This window comes from Plecotus auritus, assembly GCF_963455305.1.
Source record: "Plecotus auritus genome assembly, chromosome: 9".
In the NCBI taxonomy this organism is placed as follows: domain Eukaryota; kingdom Metazoa; phylum Chordata; class Mammalia; order Chiroptera; family Vespertilionidae; genus Plecotus; species Plecotus auritus.
The window spans coordinates 41,101,260-41,121,312 of NC_137783.1; the positions used below are offsets into that span (position 1 = coordinate 41,101,260).

The 20,053-nt window shown below is 37.6% G+C and overlaps 1 protein-coding gene across 3 annotated transcripts in view; it reads right to left on the reverse strand.

Annotated features, from left to right (window-relative positions):
• CTNNA3 (catenin alpha 3) overlaps positions 1-20,053 on the reverse strand; it is a 1,399,627-nt gene that overhangs the window by 61,551 nt on the left and 1,318,023 nt on the right. For all 3 annotated transcript variants that reach the window (XM_080687956.1, XM_080687955.1, XM_080687954.1), the window contains exon 16: positions 6,575-6,680. In XM_080687956.1, coding sequence (XP_080544082.1) covers positions 6,575-6,680 — 106 coding nt within the window. The remainder of the gene's footprint in view (positions 1-6,574; positions 6,681-20,053) is intronic.

The window sequence follows — 20,053 nt, forward strand, 5'->3', positions numbered from 1 at the left end:
TTGACTCCCTTTACTCTGTAGTTCCTCTCAGCCCTCTTCTCTCTGGTAACCAGCATACTGTTGTCTGTGTCTATGAATTTGTATTTGTTTTCCTTGTTTGTTCACTTGTTGCTTTGTTTTTTATATCCTACATCTGAGTGAAATCATATGGTTCTTGACTTTTTCTAACTTATTTTGCTTATTATGATTGGATAAAGAAGATGTGGTACATATTTACAATGGAATACTACTCAGTCATGAGAAAAAATGAAATACTGCCATTTGCAACAACATGGATCGATCTTGAGAATATGGTGTATCCTCAGATCTAATTATTGTCATTTTGCATATTTGAAAACTAAGTTTTAATAGAGCATATAAATTATCTAAAGATAATTTGAATTTTGTATTCTGTTTCATTCCCTGCATCAAATCTCTTCTACATGACATTCATTGAAAACACAATTTTCTTTGTTTTCATTGAGTAACAGCCTTATCTATTCTTTGTTCTTATGGATGAACTCAATGATAATCTTTGACATGTAGTGTTTTATCTGTCATACTAGTGGCCCGGTGCACAAAATTCGTGCACAGGTGGTGGGGAAGGGGAAGGGTGTCCCTCAGCCCGGCCTGCACCCTCTCCAATCTGGGACCCCTCAGGGGATAACCGGCATTCGGACATCCCTCTCACAATCCAGAACTGCTGGCTCCTAACCACTCGCCTGCCTTCCTCATTGCCCCTAACTGCTTCTGCCTGCCAGCCTGATTGTCCCTAACTGCTCCCCTGCTGGCTTGATTACCACCTCTGCCTCAGCCCCGCATCTGGGACCCAGGGTTCCCTCCTCCAGCCGACCACAGGCACCCGGGATCCAGGCTTCCCTCCCTCTGGTCAGCCATAGGCGCCCAGGCTGGCTGAAGCCACAGGGGATGGTGGGCAGATGGCTTTGCCCAGGCTGCAGCTGCAAGTGCTGGCTCCTGGGACCGCAGGGTGGGTGGCTTCTCCGTCTACCAGGCTGTAGCCAGCCGCAGGTACTGGTGCCTGGACCGCAGGCAGGCAGCTTCTCTGTCTTCCCTGGGATGCAGTGTGGGTGACTTCTCCGGCTGGCTGCGGCCCGGTTTCTCCGTCTCCCCCAGGACGTGGGGCAGACGGACATGAGGCTTCTGCTGCTGGCTGTGGCCTGGGATCATGGGGCAGGTGGCTTCTTGGTCTCCCTGTCTGCAGCCAGCCTCAGGAGCTGGGGCCTGGTTTCTCCGTCTCCCCAAGGATGTGGGGCAGGTGGACATGAGGCTTCTGCTGCTGGCTGCGGCCTGGGATCATGGGGCAGGTGGCTTCTTGGTCTCCCTGGCTGCAGCCAGCCTCAGGCACTGGCACCGGACTTCTCTGACTCCCACAGGCCCGGAGTGGCTGGGGGGCAGGGCTGCTGCCATCTTTTCAGGTTAATTTGCATACTCACTCTGATTGGCTGTTGGGCGTAGCAGAATGACAGTAATTTGCATGTTTCTCTTTTATTAGTGTAGACTAGAGGTCCAGTGCATGAAATTTGTGCACAGGACAGGGTGGGGGGAGTGTCCCTCAGCCCAGCCTGCACCCTCTCCAATCAGGGAACCCTCGGGGGAATATCCGGCTGCCGGTTTAAACCTCTCGCAATCCGGGACCTCTGGCTCCTAACCGCTCACCTGCCTGCCTGCCTGATCGCCCCCTAACTGCCCCCTGCCAGCCTGGTCACCCCAAACTGCCCCCCTGTTGGCCTGCCTGATTGCCCCCCAACTGCTCCCCTGCCAGCCTGCTAGCCCCCCAACTGCCCCCCTGCCAGCCTAGCCACCCCCAACTGCCCCCCTGCTGGTCTGGTCGCCCCCTAACTGTCCAGAAGGGAGTCAGACGTCTGGAAGATGTCTGGTCACCCGGTCTAATTAGTATATTACCCTTTTATTAGTATAGATACTGTTCCAGGTACTTTGCCTATACTAACTATTTTTAATAATCACACAACTACATAAGGTAGGGTCTCTCATTATCCCCATTTAGCAAAGAAGGAAACTGAGGCACAGAGAGATTAATTGATTGACCAATTAGTAAGTGGTAGAGCTGGTATTCAAACTGACATCATCTGGCTATACTTACCTACCTCTATAATCTAGGAACAGTACTAGTCTTCTTACCAGTTTTATCTTATACTAGAGGCCTGATGCACGGAAATTTGTGCAGTGGAGGGGTGGGGGAGTCCCTCAGCCCTGCCTGCACCCTCCTGCAGTCCAGAAGTCCTCCCCTGTGGGAGGTGACCAGGTGGGCCGATCAGGGGAGTGCACCAACTGCGAGAGGCTGGCCCCACCGACCGGTCATTCCTCTGTTTGGTTGATTTGCATATTAAGCGTTTATTATATAGGATAGTAAACAGTAAATTGCCACCCTGATTTGTAAATTGGTTTCTTAAATGGACACTCTTATCTGTAGGATGTTTTCCTTCAAGGCCAGCACCACTATATCATAGCTGATAAAATTGAACTTGCAAATTAATAATTAGACCCTTAACCAATTACCAATGTTGCCACCACCAAGAAAAACATATAATCTCTCTCAAGGGATTCTTTCAAAGCCACACTCGAAGAGTTTAGAATTCTGTTAAGAAAAGAAAGATTCAAATGAGCAGAAAATGTGAAGTTGAACTTTTGAAATTAAAAGTTGCCTGAGCTAGCTTTACCCTTTACTTCCAGAATTGATGAACATCTTGCTAACACCTAACAATGCTAGTCAGATTTATAACTGAAGCACTAAAAGCATACAAATTGGTCAATTCTATAATACAAAATTTATTACAGCCTTCTTCCTATAGACATTTGGAAAGCTTTTCTGATTGGTTTTGACCACCAAAAGCAGAATCAGGAGAATGAATCATTTCCACTCGAAGAATGCTCCCCTAATGGATAAAGATAGTATGTACACAATGGGGTATTACTCAGCCATAAAAAAGAACAAAACCTTGCCATGTGCAACAATATAGATCAACCTAGAGAGTATTATGCTAAGTGAAATAAGTCAGGCAAAGACAAATACCATATGATTGCATTTATATGTGGAATCTAAAAAAAGAAAAGAGAGAACAAAACTAAAACAAACTCATAGATACGGAGAACAAATAGATGGTTGTCAGGAGGGAGGAGAGATGGGGGCATAGATGAAAAAGCAGAAGGGATTAGATGTGCAAATTGCCAGTCACAGGGATGTAAACAGCACAAGGAATACAGTCAATAATATTGTAATAACTATGTATGATGTCAGATGGGTACTCGGCTTATCAGGGTGATCTCCTCATATAAGTTATATAAATGTGTAATTATTATGTTGTACACCTAGAACTAATATACTATTGTATGTCAACTATAAATGAAAAATTAAAAAATATTTTTTAAAAATGTTCCTATTTGCCAAACCTTTATTAAAGTCAAATAATCTTTCCCCTCATTTTATATTTTTATATGACAGTGATAAAAAAAAGTTTGAGCCTTATATTTGTAAAACATTCTTGCCCTTGACTTTTTAAAAAATAAAATTTGCATAAAATAACTTTTAAAGAAACTCTGCTTGGGATTTCTAGACAAATCAAGTGGTAGACTATCATAACAGTTTGGGAATTTCCCAGTTTACTAAAGTAGGAGATGTTGACCAGGACATCTGGTTAGCTTTTTAATGCATGGATATATTTTCTTCTAAATTTATGTTTTATAACTACTGGGACTCTCACTACAGGCAAGCAGATGGCATGCCAGCCTAAGTGGTTTTCTCATGCTAAACCAGCTTTCACTATTCTAGTAAGATGCTTGGTCCCAATGCAGAATACTTCATTTAGGAATGAGAAGAAAAGTAAAAAAACATTTATTACCTTTCAGTTTGAATTTTAAGAGTGAATTAGAAAAATGAATACTTTAAAGACGTTTATTCAAAAGCTCAGCTATTTTTTTGCCCACACTAGAACATAAACTTTATTTTAAAAACACTTAAAGTGACTTTTGCAATTACAGACAACAGATTAATTTCTGCTAAACTGGCAAAGTTTGCTAATGAAAAGTATGAGGTGTCACTGTGAACTGCTAGAATATATACAAAAACAGTGTGTCCAGGACCTTCCCCTACCCAGGATGGACTCATTTCTCTACCTGTGCTCCAGCCCAGAGGCTGTCTGACTTCACCTTCCTGAGGGTCACATAGCATCAATTGTCCCATTTACTTCTGCACTTTTAATGTTTTCATCCTTGAATCTATCAACATAAAATCCCTGAACACAATAACCCTTCTTCAACCCTGTAACCCCATCTCCTTCTCTTGTTATTCGGGAACATGCCTTCTAACAATTTTCAATGCCGCCCTTTTGGTGTTCTCAGTTTTTTGTTCTTGGGTATCATTTCACTCTTTCCCTCTTCCTGGATAATAGTATACACTGTCCTGGCTTTATCTATCACTTACAAATTTTTAAAAAAATTAAAAAATAATTATCAATCATCCAGGTCTGTCTTCAGAAGATCCACATACCTATTGCATTTATTCATTTTATTGTCTTATCAACATTTCACACCCAACACATAGAGCCCTCAACTATCTCATAATCCATCTTGCCTACTATAAAACCATTTTTCCATTCAATTTACTATCTCAATAAAGAGTGCCTTTTCCCTCTCTATCATCTGTTAAATTTGGTTAGTCATCAATCTGAGATGATTTTACATGTAGAAATCTCAGTATACTTTGAACGTTTTCCTTCTTTGCTATGTCTATCTTTGCCGCACATTAGCAAACTGAGGTTTCTAAAACACAGAAGAAAAGGGTATCTATGGAAGGTATAATTAGAATGTACAGTGGGACTTGCTCTGGCTGGGTGGCTCAGTTGGTTGGAGCATCGTCCCATCTACCAGAAGACTGATTCCAGGTCAGGGCATATACTTAGGTTGTACGTTTAGTTCCTACAATCAATGTTTCTCTCTTTCTCCCCCTTTGTCCCTAAAATCAATAAAAACATATCCTCAGGTGAAGAAAAAAAATACAGTGGATCTCTTTTATTATGTCAGAGATAAAGGACAGCAGACTCATATGGTCTACACCAACTATGCTGACTTGTGAGAGTTATATTTGGAAAACTATGATCTGACATTTTTTAATGCACAGACTAAAATTATCTTGTGTTTAAGAATTGTTTTCAATTCATTTTCAGTTTCAACTTGGATTGGACATAATATAGAAAACCATGGCACATTTTGGCTTCAGTTATTTGGTCCCATATTAGCATAGAGTTTGTTTTTAAATATAAATACTAAATACTAAAAAAATAATAAAATGTTTATAATGCTTTGAGTAGCTAAACACTGAATACGTGTGTGTGCGCGCACGTGTGTGCATATATATATGTGTGTATATATATGTATATATACATATATATACACGCACACACACATATATATACATACACACACACACACACACACATACATTCAAGAAGCTCAAACCTCAGAGGGAAGGTAGGTGAGGGTGGGTGTAAGGGTAAGAGATCAACCAAAGGACTTGTATGCATGCATATAAGCCTAACCAAGGGGGGGTGAGGGCATGAGCAGGGGGGGAGAGGGGACACTGGGGGGATAAGGACACATATATAATACCTTAATCAATAAAGAAATAAAGAATGTTTAAAACTATTTGTTATTTCTTATTTATTTCTCCTCCTTATATCCACAAATACAATATCTAATAAGAGAAAGTTCTTTATCTTTTAAAAAATAGAGCATAAAAAGAGTAAATAATAATAAGCATCCCAATAAAAGTATGTAAGCTATAAATAATATGGAATAGTTACAAAGTCAAAAAGAATAGTGCCCCTTTCCCCCAAAGGGAGGTAAATATGCATTATAAAGTTGAATAATATCAAACCTGTAAAGTAATACTACATCTCAGTTTGAAATATCAATTAAATATGCCTATACCATAACTAAAAACTGACTTTCCTAACTTTCATGTTAGACAAAAGGTAACTCTAGTAATGTAGATGCTGCTTAGAAAACTGAAATATAGATGAGAGAAATGTAAAGAAAAATACCAAGTATATAAATCATCAGTCTCTATAAGCATTATATACCCCTACATTTTAAATCTTCACTTTAGTACTTTAATAATTACTGCTTACTTTGCAATTTTACATGGGATGCCAGAATATATTGTTGACTCAGAAAATGCAACATAATAGAATTTTCAAAAGTATTACTTTTGAAGAGCAAAAATAAGAAATATAAGGTATTAAGGAAAAAATATTAACATTGGATATTAAAGCCAATGGAATATATTTGAAAATCAAAAAGCTAATATTTAAAATAATTTAAATATATGAAACTCAAAATCTTAGAAATAATCAAGTCCTAAGTAATAACAATAATGTCCTAAGCCTCCTTAGAATGAATTGTCCACTACTTGTGTATTAATTACTGAATAAAATTTAAAAATAATTCAATAATAAAAAATAATCCAATAGATTAAAATTTCAACTTTTAAAAATTAACATTGAAATGGCAGAAAACAATTAACATAGACTTTCACCACATGCATTTGTAGAAAATTCACCTGGTTAGCGATCTGTCGAGCGAGGACATCCATCCTTGATCCCGATTCTGATATCATTTTAGCTGCATAGATCACATCAGTCGTGTGCTTTAGTGGTCCTTTGCCCCTTAAAGTACAAGAATACATGTTAGTTGAAGTGGTTCATGCTAATATACACATACACGCATCCCATAAGCACACACAGATTTGCACCCCAAAGTACTGGCTATTCGTTTTATATATTTCAGTTTTAGATAGGCCTCAATTAGACTGCAGTATTAAATAAGAAAAAATAAAAAAAGGCATATTGTGTTAAAATGCAAGAAATACTACCAAGGAGATGAATTACATTCAATCTTTATTCCCAGGTATTTCTTATAATAAACCTCAGCCTAGAAATACTCGGAAAATATAGATACCTCAAGGCAAACACATTTTTCTAATTCTAGGAGGAAACGTGAGATTTAAAATTTGATGTATGTCCAACAGCAATTTTGATCAGCAAAGGCTTTTAGTCTTGTTCTTTTTAGTTCTTTTTTTTTTTACAGTATTTTGGTTAATTGCATTTTGTTCTTAATCACATTATTTCTTCTCCACAATTAATTCATAGTAATATCATCATTGAGTATGAACCTGGAGTCATACTATCTTATACTGTTTACCAAAATCAGATCACTTCTTACAATTTGTCTAAGGAAATCAAGATAAATATCCACATTGTGCCTCAGTTTCTTTGGTGGTAATAGAAGCATCTACTATATAGAATCATGCTTTTATTTCTACAAAGTGTTCAGAACATTGCTTTAAACAAAGTAAGCATTTAGTAGTACAAGTTATTGTGGTTGTTACTTTAAAATAATCTTGATTTCTGATGCCACTGACTGAAAGTTGTGTCCATTTAGGGGTTTTACAAGGTACTTAAGAAGAAAGAAGTGCACTGCTTACATTTTTGTAGAGGGATGAGATAAGGAGATATTTTTCTGATTTCTCTTTCCTCAGAAATAAATGAATGATTACTTGAATGTAACTGTCTATCTATCTAAAACCACTTCTCTCTCCTTACTTCCTTATGTCCAATTCCTAATCCTCTACTGAGTGTCAAATACTGGCTGTTCTAATTATTTGGGTTCTATTCCTTGTTTTTCAGAGAATGGGACCCTGAAGGAAATGCTTACTATCATAATGGCTCTTACAATTTTTATTGAATTTATTGGGCTGACAATGGTTAATTAAATTATATAGGTTTCAAATGTATAATTTTATAATACATCATCTGTGTATTATAATATAATTGTTTTGATGCTTTGATGGGTGAAGGGAGAGGGATGAGGTGGGAAGGAAAAGTAAACGGGTCAGAGTGAGAAAAGAAAGATTTTGAGGAGAAAAAGAGAATGAAACAATTTTTGTTCATGTCTTATTTACACCTTACACTGGTCCTGAGGGTAGATGCCCTAATGTTAAATCTAATGACTTGTTGTTAGAGGAAATCCACTAAGGAGACTGTGACTAACGGAGGGGGTTCATGCCAAGATAAACGATCTGAGTATTCTCTGCCTGAAAACTGAATGCCAAAACGCATATGACAAGTAGGCCCTTCCATTGCACTTTTTCTGTGGTGCCTCTCAAACTCATTATAAGCAAGTTTCCCTATAAAATGGAACACCATGTCTAACACAATGGAAAGCTGGCCCCTGAAGATGGTCATCATCATACTTCTTTTTAAAAAATCTGCTGACACCTGTTGCTTTGTAATTTTTAAAAACATCAACATTAATCAATACAGTATTTGAGTTGTTCTTATCAAATTTATGTATCAGGCGGGGCTAGATGTTATGTACGTGGTTATGCTCAAGAAAGGCATTGCATTTCATTATTTCTATGCATCTCCAGAGAAAGTTAAACTTAAATAAAGCTGTCTAAGCTCCCGAAAGGGCAATGCATCAGCTTCCGAGGCCTTAAACGATGGACAAAGGCTGTTTCTAAGGAGAGCAGCTAACACTCTGAGTTTAAACAATGGACAAAGAGTTATATCTAAGGAATGCAGCTAATGTACCTTCCCACTCAAAATAATATATTTCCCCATATAAAATTGCTGGCCCAATGAGAGGGAAATTACCTCTAAATTTAAATACACATCTTGTTATGAGACCACTGTCCTAAACACATGGAGAACTTAAAAGTAACGATAATACATTATGACAGACTGCAATTATTCCCTTCGCCGTGTTCCTAATTAAATGTATTGCCTGGCAAGCTTCCTACTGAACGCCAAACAAATTTCACATTTTACAAATGATTCCATATCATGCCAGGCTTCCAGAGGAAGCTGCAATTACTGAAACTGTGATAAATTTTTTAACATTCTCAGCCTGAAATGTGCTATGTAATGAAGGCTTTTTAAATTGGGAAATACGTTCAAAGGTTGTTTGCTGCCTTCATTTTCATAATGGGTTCTCAGGATCTCCTGTCAGCAAATTGTGTCTTAAATCATTGAGCCTGGATCCTACAGAGAAAGATATCCAGAAGAGAAGGGGATAGACTTTGGAAATATTTTAAAGGAACCAGAGGCCAGAAATCCTTAATAATATATTTCCCCCAGAAGGAGGGCAGATGAAGCTCTGGACTAGAGGTGGCCAATTAATCATTAAATTATAGGTTAGAAGGTATAATGGGAAGGGCTGCAATCACCCAATGATGTGTGTGTGTGTGTGTGTGTGTGTGTGTGTATGTGTGTGTGTGTATATATATATATATATATATATATATATATATATATATATATATATATTATTGATTTTTTACAGAGAGGAAGGGAGAGGGATAGGGAGCTAGAAACATCGATAAGAAAGAAACATCGATCAGCTACCTCCTGCACACCCCCTACTGGGTATGTGCCCGCAACCAAGGTACATGCCCTTGACTGGAATTGAACCTGGGACCCTTGAGTCCGCAGGCTGATGCTCTATCCAATGAGCTAAACCAGTTAGGGCGCCATCGAAAATTTTATTAATGCAAGTGAAAGCAGTTGAAACGTTATTAAACCTTTGAGTTATGTTTGACACTACCCCAATCTTGATTCTTATTTCTTTCCCTGTCCTCACCCCATTTCTGGCATCCACCCCACCCTTCTTTCTCTTAATTAGCATAAGTAATAACATAATACAGCTGCTCAGTAACAACTCAACCAACTAGAAAATTGCTTTAATAATAGAAAATATCAAATAGTTTCATGGACTGACTTTGTCTTTTAGGGCTTGAGAATAATTTTGAAATAATTGGTATTTTCTGCTACTAATTAAAAATAAAACAAAAAGGTTAATTACATCTTTTGTAGTCCCTAAATCTTTAATAACATGTTATTCCCCATTTCAAGACCAGAATATTCCCTTTAATTGTCTTTTCCTTTGATATTTATATATAAGTCCCAAGACATTGTGAAAAGTTAATAGATGAAAACAATTATAGCATATATTTTGTTACATAATAGTTAACACATTTCGCATTTGCTATGTGCTAGGCAGCATTTTCTACACAAACTAATTTGATCATTATCGTGACCCTATGATTTTTGAATTATTATTATCCTCATCACACAGATGAGGAAACTGAGGAACAAAGACATTAAATTTATATTTCATCAAGTTCAACAGCTTTTAAGTATTGGAGACAGGATTTGAATTCAGGGGAACTGATTATTGAATCTGCTTTCAATGACTATCCTATATGTCTTCCAATGAAACACATAAAGATGAAATTATATTATTTTAAAAGATCTCCTTAAGGCATGATGGGAGTTACCATGAAAGCATCAGAGAGCAAAGATGAGGGTTAGATATAGGTGCTAGGTATTTAGGAATAGTGACTTCATTCCACACAGTAGCTTCAAGGAACACAACCTAGCCCTAACCAGTTTGGCTCAGTGGATAGAGCGTTGGCCTGAAGACTGAAGGGTCCCAGGTTCGATTCTGGTCAAGGGCATGTACCTTGGCAGCTGATCGATGTTTCTAAATCTCTATCCCTCTCCCTTCCTCTCTGTAAAAAATCAATAAAATATATTTTTTTTAAAAAAAGGAGCACAACCTACATTTGTCCCAGTTCCTTCAAAATATACTACATTACATAGACTTTTAAAATCATGGCAAATGGTTGAAATAACATCAATAGTTTGCTCTCCTGGGATTTTTCTCATAAGATATTATTTTTCATTATGATTTACCCAGGTACCTTTCCCCCCACCCCTCTTCCTTTCTCCGTGGATATAATCAATAGACTCAAACTCAGCCATTACAAACACCATATCAGAGATTGCACTTTGATGTTTATTTCTAATACAACAAATATAACGTTTTCTCCTAGAATCTTAGTGTTAGACATTTGTTTTATTTAATTCTAACACTCAAATCCAGTGCTCCAATAAAGTAGAGTGAAGTAAATATGGACTTGGGAAATAGATTGTGTCTGCATCCCGGTGCTGACACGTGTTAGCTATGTAGTCTTGGGTAATGACTCGGTTGGTCTGAGCTTATTACCTCTTCATTAAAATAATGATTGTGATACTTGCCACATGGTAAGGATACATACAAATCACATATTTAACACAACATTGAGCACATATTAGGTATGCAGCAGATGTTTATTTTTTCTTTCCCTATCCCTTTACAAGTAATGATGTGTTATTTAGTGACTAATAATATTATATTTATTTATTTTATAGGTGACTTTTAAAATTTTTATATAATAATTATAGCACTTTCCAGATAATATGGACTAGCTTGATTATATTGAGCTTCTTCTTACACCTCAATATCCTTTTACTAAGAAAAAAATATATAAAACTAGAGGCCTGGAGCACAATATTCATGCACGGGTGGGATCCTAGGCCTGGCTGGTGATCAGGACCTATCGGGGCTGACTCGCCCAGTCCCAATCTGGGTTGGGCTGGCCAGGGCCTATTGGCTGCTGGCCGGGGCCTGTCAGATGCCGGACGGGGCCTGCCGGATGGGGAGAGGGACTGCAGGAGGTTTGCTGGCCGGGGGAGGTTGGCTATAAATATTAATTTATAAATATATTTGTAAATTATAAATATATTTATAATTTATAAATATATATTTACAAATATATAAATATATATTTATACCTATAAACTGTGTGTATGTATGTGTTTAGTCATTGTTGTTTAAGATTATTCTTTAACTCCTTATAAGGAATTGATTTACATTTAATGGATAGATTTTTTGGTAGTATGAATTTCCCAAGATTTATGACTTAGCTTTATAATTCTCTTACTTGTAATTCTGACATTAGATACAAAAGAAAAAAACTAATTACCACAGAAGCAACTGAAAATGATGAGATAAAGAGAGGAAATAAACTCAACTCAGGACACAATGATCTTCTACTGTTAAAACACAAATTTTTAATTAGGCAACTCTTTGCCCTGCATGTTACTTTCTCTTATAAAGTATCATTCTCAAGTTTGGAGGACCTTATAAAATTCCTTAGAAAATCAGCTAGTGAATAAACAGCTAACTTCTTGAGTAATTAGAAGAAACTTTGAGATTCAAGTCTGAAAGAAATGTTGTCCCATGAGAAAGGGACATATATATACTAGAGGCCCGGAGCACAAAATTCATGCACTCGGGGGATCCCTCAGCCCGGCCTGTACCCTCTCACAGTCCGGGAGCTCTCGAGGGATGTCTGACTGATGGCTTAGGCCCGCTCCCCATGGGGAGCAGTAAGCTGTTAGTCGGACATCCTTAGCACTGCTGCGGAGGCGGGAGAGGCTCGTGCTGCTGCAGCTGCACTCGCCAGCCGTGAGCCCGGCTTCTGGCTGAGTGGTGGTCCCCCTGTGGGAGCGCACTGACCACCAGGGGGCAGCTCCTGCATTGAGCATCTGCCCCCTGGTGGTCAGAGCACATCATAGTGACTGGTTGTTCCACTGTTCAGTCAATTTGCATATTAGCCTTTTATTATATAGGATATATATTACATACATATGTATATGTCCATATATATTCATTTCTGTTTTCCTTATTTCGTATTATTCAGAGTAGCCTAACAACATCAAAATATTTTAGTCCTTATCCCAATAAAGAATATTCCTCTTTTACATCATTACAAGGTGTACTGTGGGTGATGGGCTATACACCACATAGCCATTTAAGAACCCAGGCTCCTTCTATTACAAGTTAACCTACTTTTTAAGGCATCACGACCTGTGGATGGATTCCTTTCATTCAGACATTTGACACAGGAAAAGATTGAGGATATCAGAGGAGACTTTAGGGATCAGGATAAGAATTAGGAAACATTACTCTGACCAATGTTTTAGAATCCAGACACATAGACCCATGCACCTGCAAAGAAGGCTGGAAATGCATTTCATTTGGGCACAGAGAGAAAAGAAAACAAGGCTTTATGAACTTACAGCATTTCTGCACATACTACCAGGGGTGCTATAATCCTGTCTTTTATTTTAGCAACAAAATCTGTGTTCCCTTTGAAGAGAATTTTGGATGCCATCAAGTAGGTGGGGAAATTTGCAAAAGTACCAAGGCTCTTCACCAATACAGCTGAAATGATAAGAACTATACTCTGCTTGAGCAGAAAACCAATTCTATTTTTGGTTTAAAATGGTTACAATGTACACGGTCTATTATTAAAACTAAAAATTACATACACCTTACTTTGTACATGGTGATAATAGTCTTTCATGTTCAGTGTTGTATTTATGAACAAAAGGATAGGGCTGATTTTAGAGATCTTTTTGGTGATCAGCCTGAGGAGAATACTTTCAAAGTTAGTAATGTTATTATTGCTGCTGTTGATGTTGTTATTGTCTGTGTGCATACAGTGTATGATTGCTATATTTGTTTTGGTATGTGTATGTGCACTTGTGTGTGTGTGTGTGTGTGTGTGTGTGTGTGTGTGTGTGTGTGTGTGTAGGAAGTAGAAACTCCCTTCCTCAAATCCAGAATTACTTTTCTAAACAAATCTGAAACATAAGTCTTTTCTCTGTTCTTCAGCCCTCAAATTCCCTAATTTACCCTCTACTAGATAGTGTTGTATCAAATCTAGAGACTGTAAAATTCAGGGAAGGATTTTATGAAGCACCTTGAAAGGTCAAACACCACTAAACTCCTAGGTGAAAGCAGTAGATTTAGAAGGAAGGAGTTATTTCACAAAGTTTATTTGTTTTTAAGGCAAAGAAGGGTCAGCTGGCCAGATAGTCTGATTTTTGTGTTTAGTAAAATGATAAACCTTCTCCAGTTCTTCCTAAGTATTAAGATTTTATTATTTTTTTGTGTAATTTTGTATTCAGAATGCACATACAAGCAAATGTGTGTGTTTCTATGTTCCAGGAACTAACTGTAAAATCACTCAGTTTTCTCACTCAGCCCTGACCCCCAGCATTGCTGAGTAGTGTGGTGCAGGTTGTTCACTGCACAAATTCAGGAGTTGCCATCCACATCATGGATGCTACCATAACTGTGTGCTTCATAGCTTATGTTGAATTACATCCTCGTTCTGCTCCTAGCATCTATTATCTTCACCCTATAAACAAGAACACAGAAGCTTAAAAGCCCAATGATCCTTAACTTTTCTTCAAGGTATATGAATACAGGTTAGTCTAAATTTAAGGAGTTCAAATCATTAGCACTCTCAAAGCCCATTAAAAAGAAATCATGTGGGTAGAAGCATCAGCACAGGTTTTCTGTCAGTATGTATTTTGAAGCACTGAAATTCAATGGGCAGCTCTGAGTCAGTGAGTTGTTTCATATACTACAAAGAAATACATAATAACAAGAGAGTCCTAGCCATTGTTCTTAGTGGGGTCCTATTTAAGCATCATTCTTTAACTACTTGACCAATCCCAAGGGTTGTAAAAAGAATAGCCTCCTCTTTGATTGAATTTCTGTAATCCACGACCTGACACTTATCTTTCCTTTTTCTTTTTTCCATTTTACTTGGGGCTGAAAGAGATACTTTTGAGGGTAGAGAAAGTCACAGTTGTTTTTTCCCTCTCAAATTGACTTTTGACTCAGAGAGAAATGGAGCCCGTGGTGGGAACCCAGCATTGACCATCAGAAGTTATCTAGAACCAAAAATGAAGCCAGTTGGGAATCCTAGCACTGGTGAAAACTGTGGTATATGAGTAGACATCGTTTCCAGTGATCTAAGCCCAATTTCAGATTAATTAAACAAGTTGTTTTACTATCACACCAAAAAGTCAATAGGAACTAATACAAGAAGTCTGTGTGAAGAAAGATCAGGAGAATAACAGATACAAGAGTGATACCAGGTTATAGAAGGAGCAGTGAGAATCAGCATCCATGCAACTAGCAACTCTAGTTTTTCCTTCAGCCCAACCCAAGAATTTCCTTCCCATCCACCACGCATTAATGTTAACATGCCTTGTCCTTGTCCTGGGCTACACAGGAAACACACAAACCACTGTGTGTGTCAGAGTCTAGCCTGGGTCAAGAAGAGGGAAGATAGGGAAAGTTTTTCTTTTTTTTGGGAGGGGGAGTTTTTCAAATAATTATTGTAAGTACTCATTTCTTCTTTGAGATGTATAGTCCTTGAAAACTCTGGAAAATATTCTCTTAAGACATTCAGAAACTATACCTGTTGCCTAAAGGGGTCATTTAGAGAAAAGATTATAATTATAGTTAATATCACTTAAGAAAACTTCGGAAGTAATTGGTTCCTGAAACTGTGAAGTAAGGGATAAATTTTTCAGTGGTGATGAGGATTGACAAGGGAATCCATTTCTATCTTCTCTCATGCATAGGAAAGCAAGCTCTCCAGCACCAGCCTTTCCCCATCCCCCCATAAGGCTGTAAGTCATTAGTCATCAGTACCTCTCAGGATATAAAAGAAAATCTGAACTCGGCACCAACATTTGAAAGAAGGTCTTTTCTCGCCTTCTACACATTACCTCTCTGAGTGTGCACATTCATCAAAGCCAATGTCCTGTAAATACAACTGCACTCTCTGACTGTGGGAGTCCCTCTCATTCCTGTTGGCAGTGGCCTCAGCATTAATCATACACAGGATCTCTTGCAGAGCCCGGCCATTCCTTCCAGCTTCCCCTTACACTATGGTGTTACACTAGCTGCTCCTGCTTCTTTTATAGCAGCCCAAACATGATGGGTTCAGAAAATAATCATTTTCAATTTATGAAAAGAATATAATTCAGCTTTCATTACTTAACGTTTGACTTTCTTAAAGCTTTCATACCTATGCTCTTCTTATTCTAATCATGGCCCAATGTTATCCTAAGGTCCAATTGAAGAAACATATGGGGGTGAAGGGGCCACCAACTTAGTGAAGATTTATCACAGTGAACAGATTGGGTCCATAAGTGGTCCAAGGATCTGGCTTGCCACCAGTATCCAGCCCTGTTGTTGTTTCCAAGATGATAATACTACCAGTAGGTCTTTGGCATGCCCTCCCTCCCCTAGTCTAGTCAGATATCACTATAGTTTATTAAGTTTTACTGCATTATAAAGCTTCCCATTTTCAGATGGCTTATTCAGATTGAGTAGGACTTGAGATACACTGTTTTATGCAGCTGGTTTTAACGTTAATGTGTTAGTATTGCAGCTCTCCATTGACTTACATGCTTTATTAAATTATTGTACAGTGACCTGAAGCTGATTTTTTAAAAAGGGTATTTTAAAATTTGAATAAAATGAACATCTCTAGTTTACACATGCATATTATTTTTCACTGTGTCTCTCTGTAAGTCCTAATGTTTTATCTAATGCTATGTGAGACAACATACTTAATGCCTCTTCAAGTAAGAGGTAGTAAAGCAATATAATTGTAAAACAGTAGTTGCCCAGCATCATGCCCAGCTGGGTGATCCATGCTCATTCTGCATGTGCTGATATTTGCCCTGAAAATATATTGCTTTGGAATAATATAGACCCATACAATACCTAGGTGTTTGGATCTGCTTTCATATTAAATAACTCAGTCTGCAGGGTCACATGTTGCTATCAGACTAAACTATGTTAAAGAACATATATAAACTACTTTAGAATTGTATGCTTAATGATTCATTTCTTATTTAACCAAAATTACTTATGACAGACAAATAAAAGAAAGCCTAAGTTTAGCTATGTATCCTCCCTTCCTTCTGTCCTTCCTTCTTTTTTTCCTACCTTCCTTTCTTTCTTTTTTTCACTCTCTAGACCTTTTTGCTCTGTGGTAGAATTGGGTATTTTGGCGGTGCCCCAGCAGTGTGCCTTGGTTCAATGTCAGAACATATTAGACCACGGATCTCCTTCACCTGTTTCTATAGTGAGTTTATTTCATTCAAGGCCTGCCAGTTCTCTCTTTCTAAAAATAGGCATCAAATGTTTGCCAATTTATTTATTTTTTAAAGCATATTGACTGAGATGGCTGCTGTTCTCTCCTGCCAAGAACTCCTCCCTAAATCTCAGTGGTTTATTTTTGAAAATGTTTCTTGAAATGTGAGATCCTGGACCTCCAGTTAAGTGGGGTTATTTAGGAAGAAAAAAATAGGAAACAAACAGCCACATGATAGGATGTTACCCTGAATAAAATCAGAATTTGCAGCTCTAAAGTGGGAGCTTATAGAATTCATTTCTATAGCTTACACTGCTGCCAGATAATTTATTTTTTTCTTAATGGGAAATAATGATATTTTCCCACAGGATAAGCTCATTAATATTTTTATTATCCAATGGGATCAGTTCCAAGAAGGCTAACATATTTTATACCAGAAGCTGGCATTCTGAAGACATCCCCTCATAATATTTAACTTTTGGTGCTTTAAACAGAAATATCCACAGTTTTAGGCAAATAGGTGGCTTTGGGGATTTTTTTCAGCTTTCTCTTTCAAACATAGAATGAGATAACACATGTCTTACCTTCATTCTCTCTATATATATATTTATTTATGTCACATGTATACTATTGTGCTAATATTACATTATGTACATTATAAAACAAATATAGAAATATAAAGAGACCTACATCATACACAAGAATAAACTCAAAATGGATAAAATACTTAAAATGTAAGTTGTGAAACCATAAAAATCCTAGAATAAGACATAGCAGTAATATCTCAGACATCTCTCATAGCAATATATCTGATATATCTCCTAGGGAAGTGGTCGGCAAACTCATTAGTCAACAGAGCGGCAAACTGCGGCTCGTGAGCCGCATGTGGCTCGCAAGCTGCGGTTTGCCGACCACTGTCCTAGGGTAAGGAAAACAATGGGAAAAATAAACAAATGGAACTATATCAAACTAAAAAGCTTCTGCACAACAAAATATATCATCAACAAAATGCAAAGGGAACCCACTGAATGGGAGAACATATTCGCCAATGACACATCTGATAGGGAGTTAATATCCAAAGTATATAAAGAACTTATACAAGTCAACACCAGGGAGACAATCCAATTTAAAAATGGGCAAAGTACTTGAATAGACACTTCTCCTAAGAGGACATACAGATGGCCAATTGATAGATTAAAAATATGCTCAAAATCACACATCATCAGAGGAAAGCAAGTTCAAACCATAATGAGATATCACCTCACATCTGCCGGAATGGCTTCATCAATAAATCAACAAAAAACAAGTGCTGGTGAGGATATGGAGAAAAGGGAACCTTAGTACACTGTTGGTTTAATGTTACCCATAATAGTAAATTTCAATTGTATTGTACAAACTAAAGAGCACTTTTCTACAAATTATTTCATTTTGATATACGTAACTAACCTGCAGCATAGAATGACAGAGACTGTCAGCCCCAATTACGAAAGAAAATACTGATGCTCATATGAGCTAGTGACCCAATCTAGTGAACACATTCAGGAATTGGCAGAGCAGGAGGTCAGTAAAACCCCTTATTTCTGATTCTTGCCCTATGCATATGCTGTCCCAGGTTACCAGTTCCTTTTATTCTCAAACACAACCAACTCCTTCTCCTGTCTTTAATCATAAAGATTCCAGTTTTCTAAGGCTTTTTAGGAAATGCTATTTCTCTTCCACAAAGTGTGTTAACTTGTACAATTAACAAATCATTATTGATTATTGGTAATGTGTGAGGTTCCTTGCTAAACAATATCATGCATGGACAAAAGTATGAATAAGGGCCTTGCCAGTGTGGCTCAGCGGTTGAGCGTCTACCTATGAACCAAGAGGTCACCAGTTTGATTCCCAATCAGGGCACATGCTCAGGATGCAGGCTTGATCCCTGGTAGGGGGCATGAAGGAGGCAACCGTTCAATGATTCTCTCATCATTGATGTTTCCATCTCTCCCTCTCCCTTCCTCTAAAATCAATTTAAAAAAAATATGAGTAAGACAAGGCCCCTACTCTCTGTAACATAGAATAACTAGATGGAAATGTCACTCCAACTGAAAGGCCTTTTGGAAAGACCTTCCCTATTATCTTTAGCTGCATGGATGCAAAAGTAGAAAAGTAGTATATTTAGTTACCTGTTTATTTATACATTTATTCATTAAATATAACTATTGTGCATTTTAACTATAGACCAGGATGTCTTATAGAGATTTGCATCCTTGATGCTTGAAATCTAATTGGAATATGGTAAAGTTAATAAGCAAATAAGCATGTAAAAAATAAGATCGTTTCAGCCCTAGTAGGTTTGGCTCAATGGATAGAGCATTGATCTGCAGACTGAAGGGTCCTGGGTTCGATTCCAGTCAAGGGCACATGCCTGGGTTGTGGGCTCAATCCTTAGTAGGGAGCATGCAGGAGGCAGCCGGTCAATGATTCTCTCTCATCATTGATGTTTCAATCTCTTTCTCCCTCTCCCTTCTTCTCTGAAATCAATGAAAATATATATTTTTTTAAAATAAGAGAGTTTAAGGTACAAATAATAGTAAGATAAAAATAAAACTGAGTAAATACCATCAAATACTTGGTTAGGGCAGAGGAGAATATTAAAGAAGAAAATTAATGTCTGTACCGAGTTCAGAATTAACAGAAGGCAAATAATAGCAATAAATAAAGTGGATAAGAAAAAAATACAACGTTTGCATTTTAAAGTACAGCTGGAAATGTGTAAGTGAGCCACAGAGTATTTCCAAAGGAAGTTATTTCTCTTTTTGCTAAGTACTCTAAACCTAAATAATGATATTAAAGCATAAAACTAGGTAAGACAAGTGAATGAAAAACAATCAGAGTGGACATGAATCATGGCACTTTCTAATCGCAAATGCCTTTGAACTATACAATTATAGAAACTAATACATAGTTGAATGTAAGTTGGTGGTCAGTCTGGGTTTTCTCAATTGTGGAAATAGTTTCTACAACCTCTGTGACTAATAGATTCTAATTTCTAATAAATATTTTCACACTAGAGACCCTTGCCTCCATGGGATAAGTTTATTTTTGTTAGTTTGGCAGCTTTAACTGTTCGCTATTTCTTGAAATTGAGCACAAATCTGCCCAATTCCTCACATTTGTCCTAAACGTCTTCCAGAG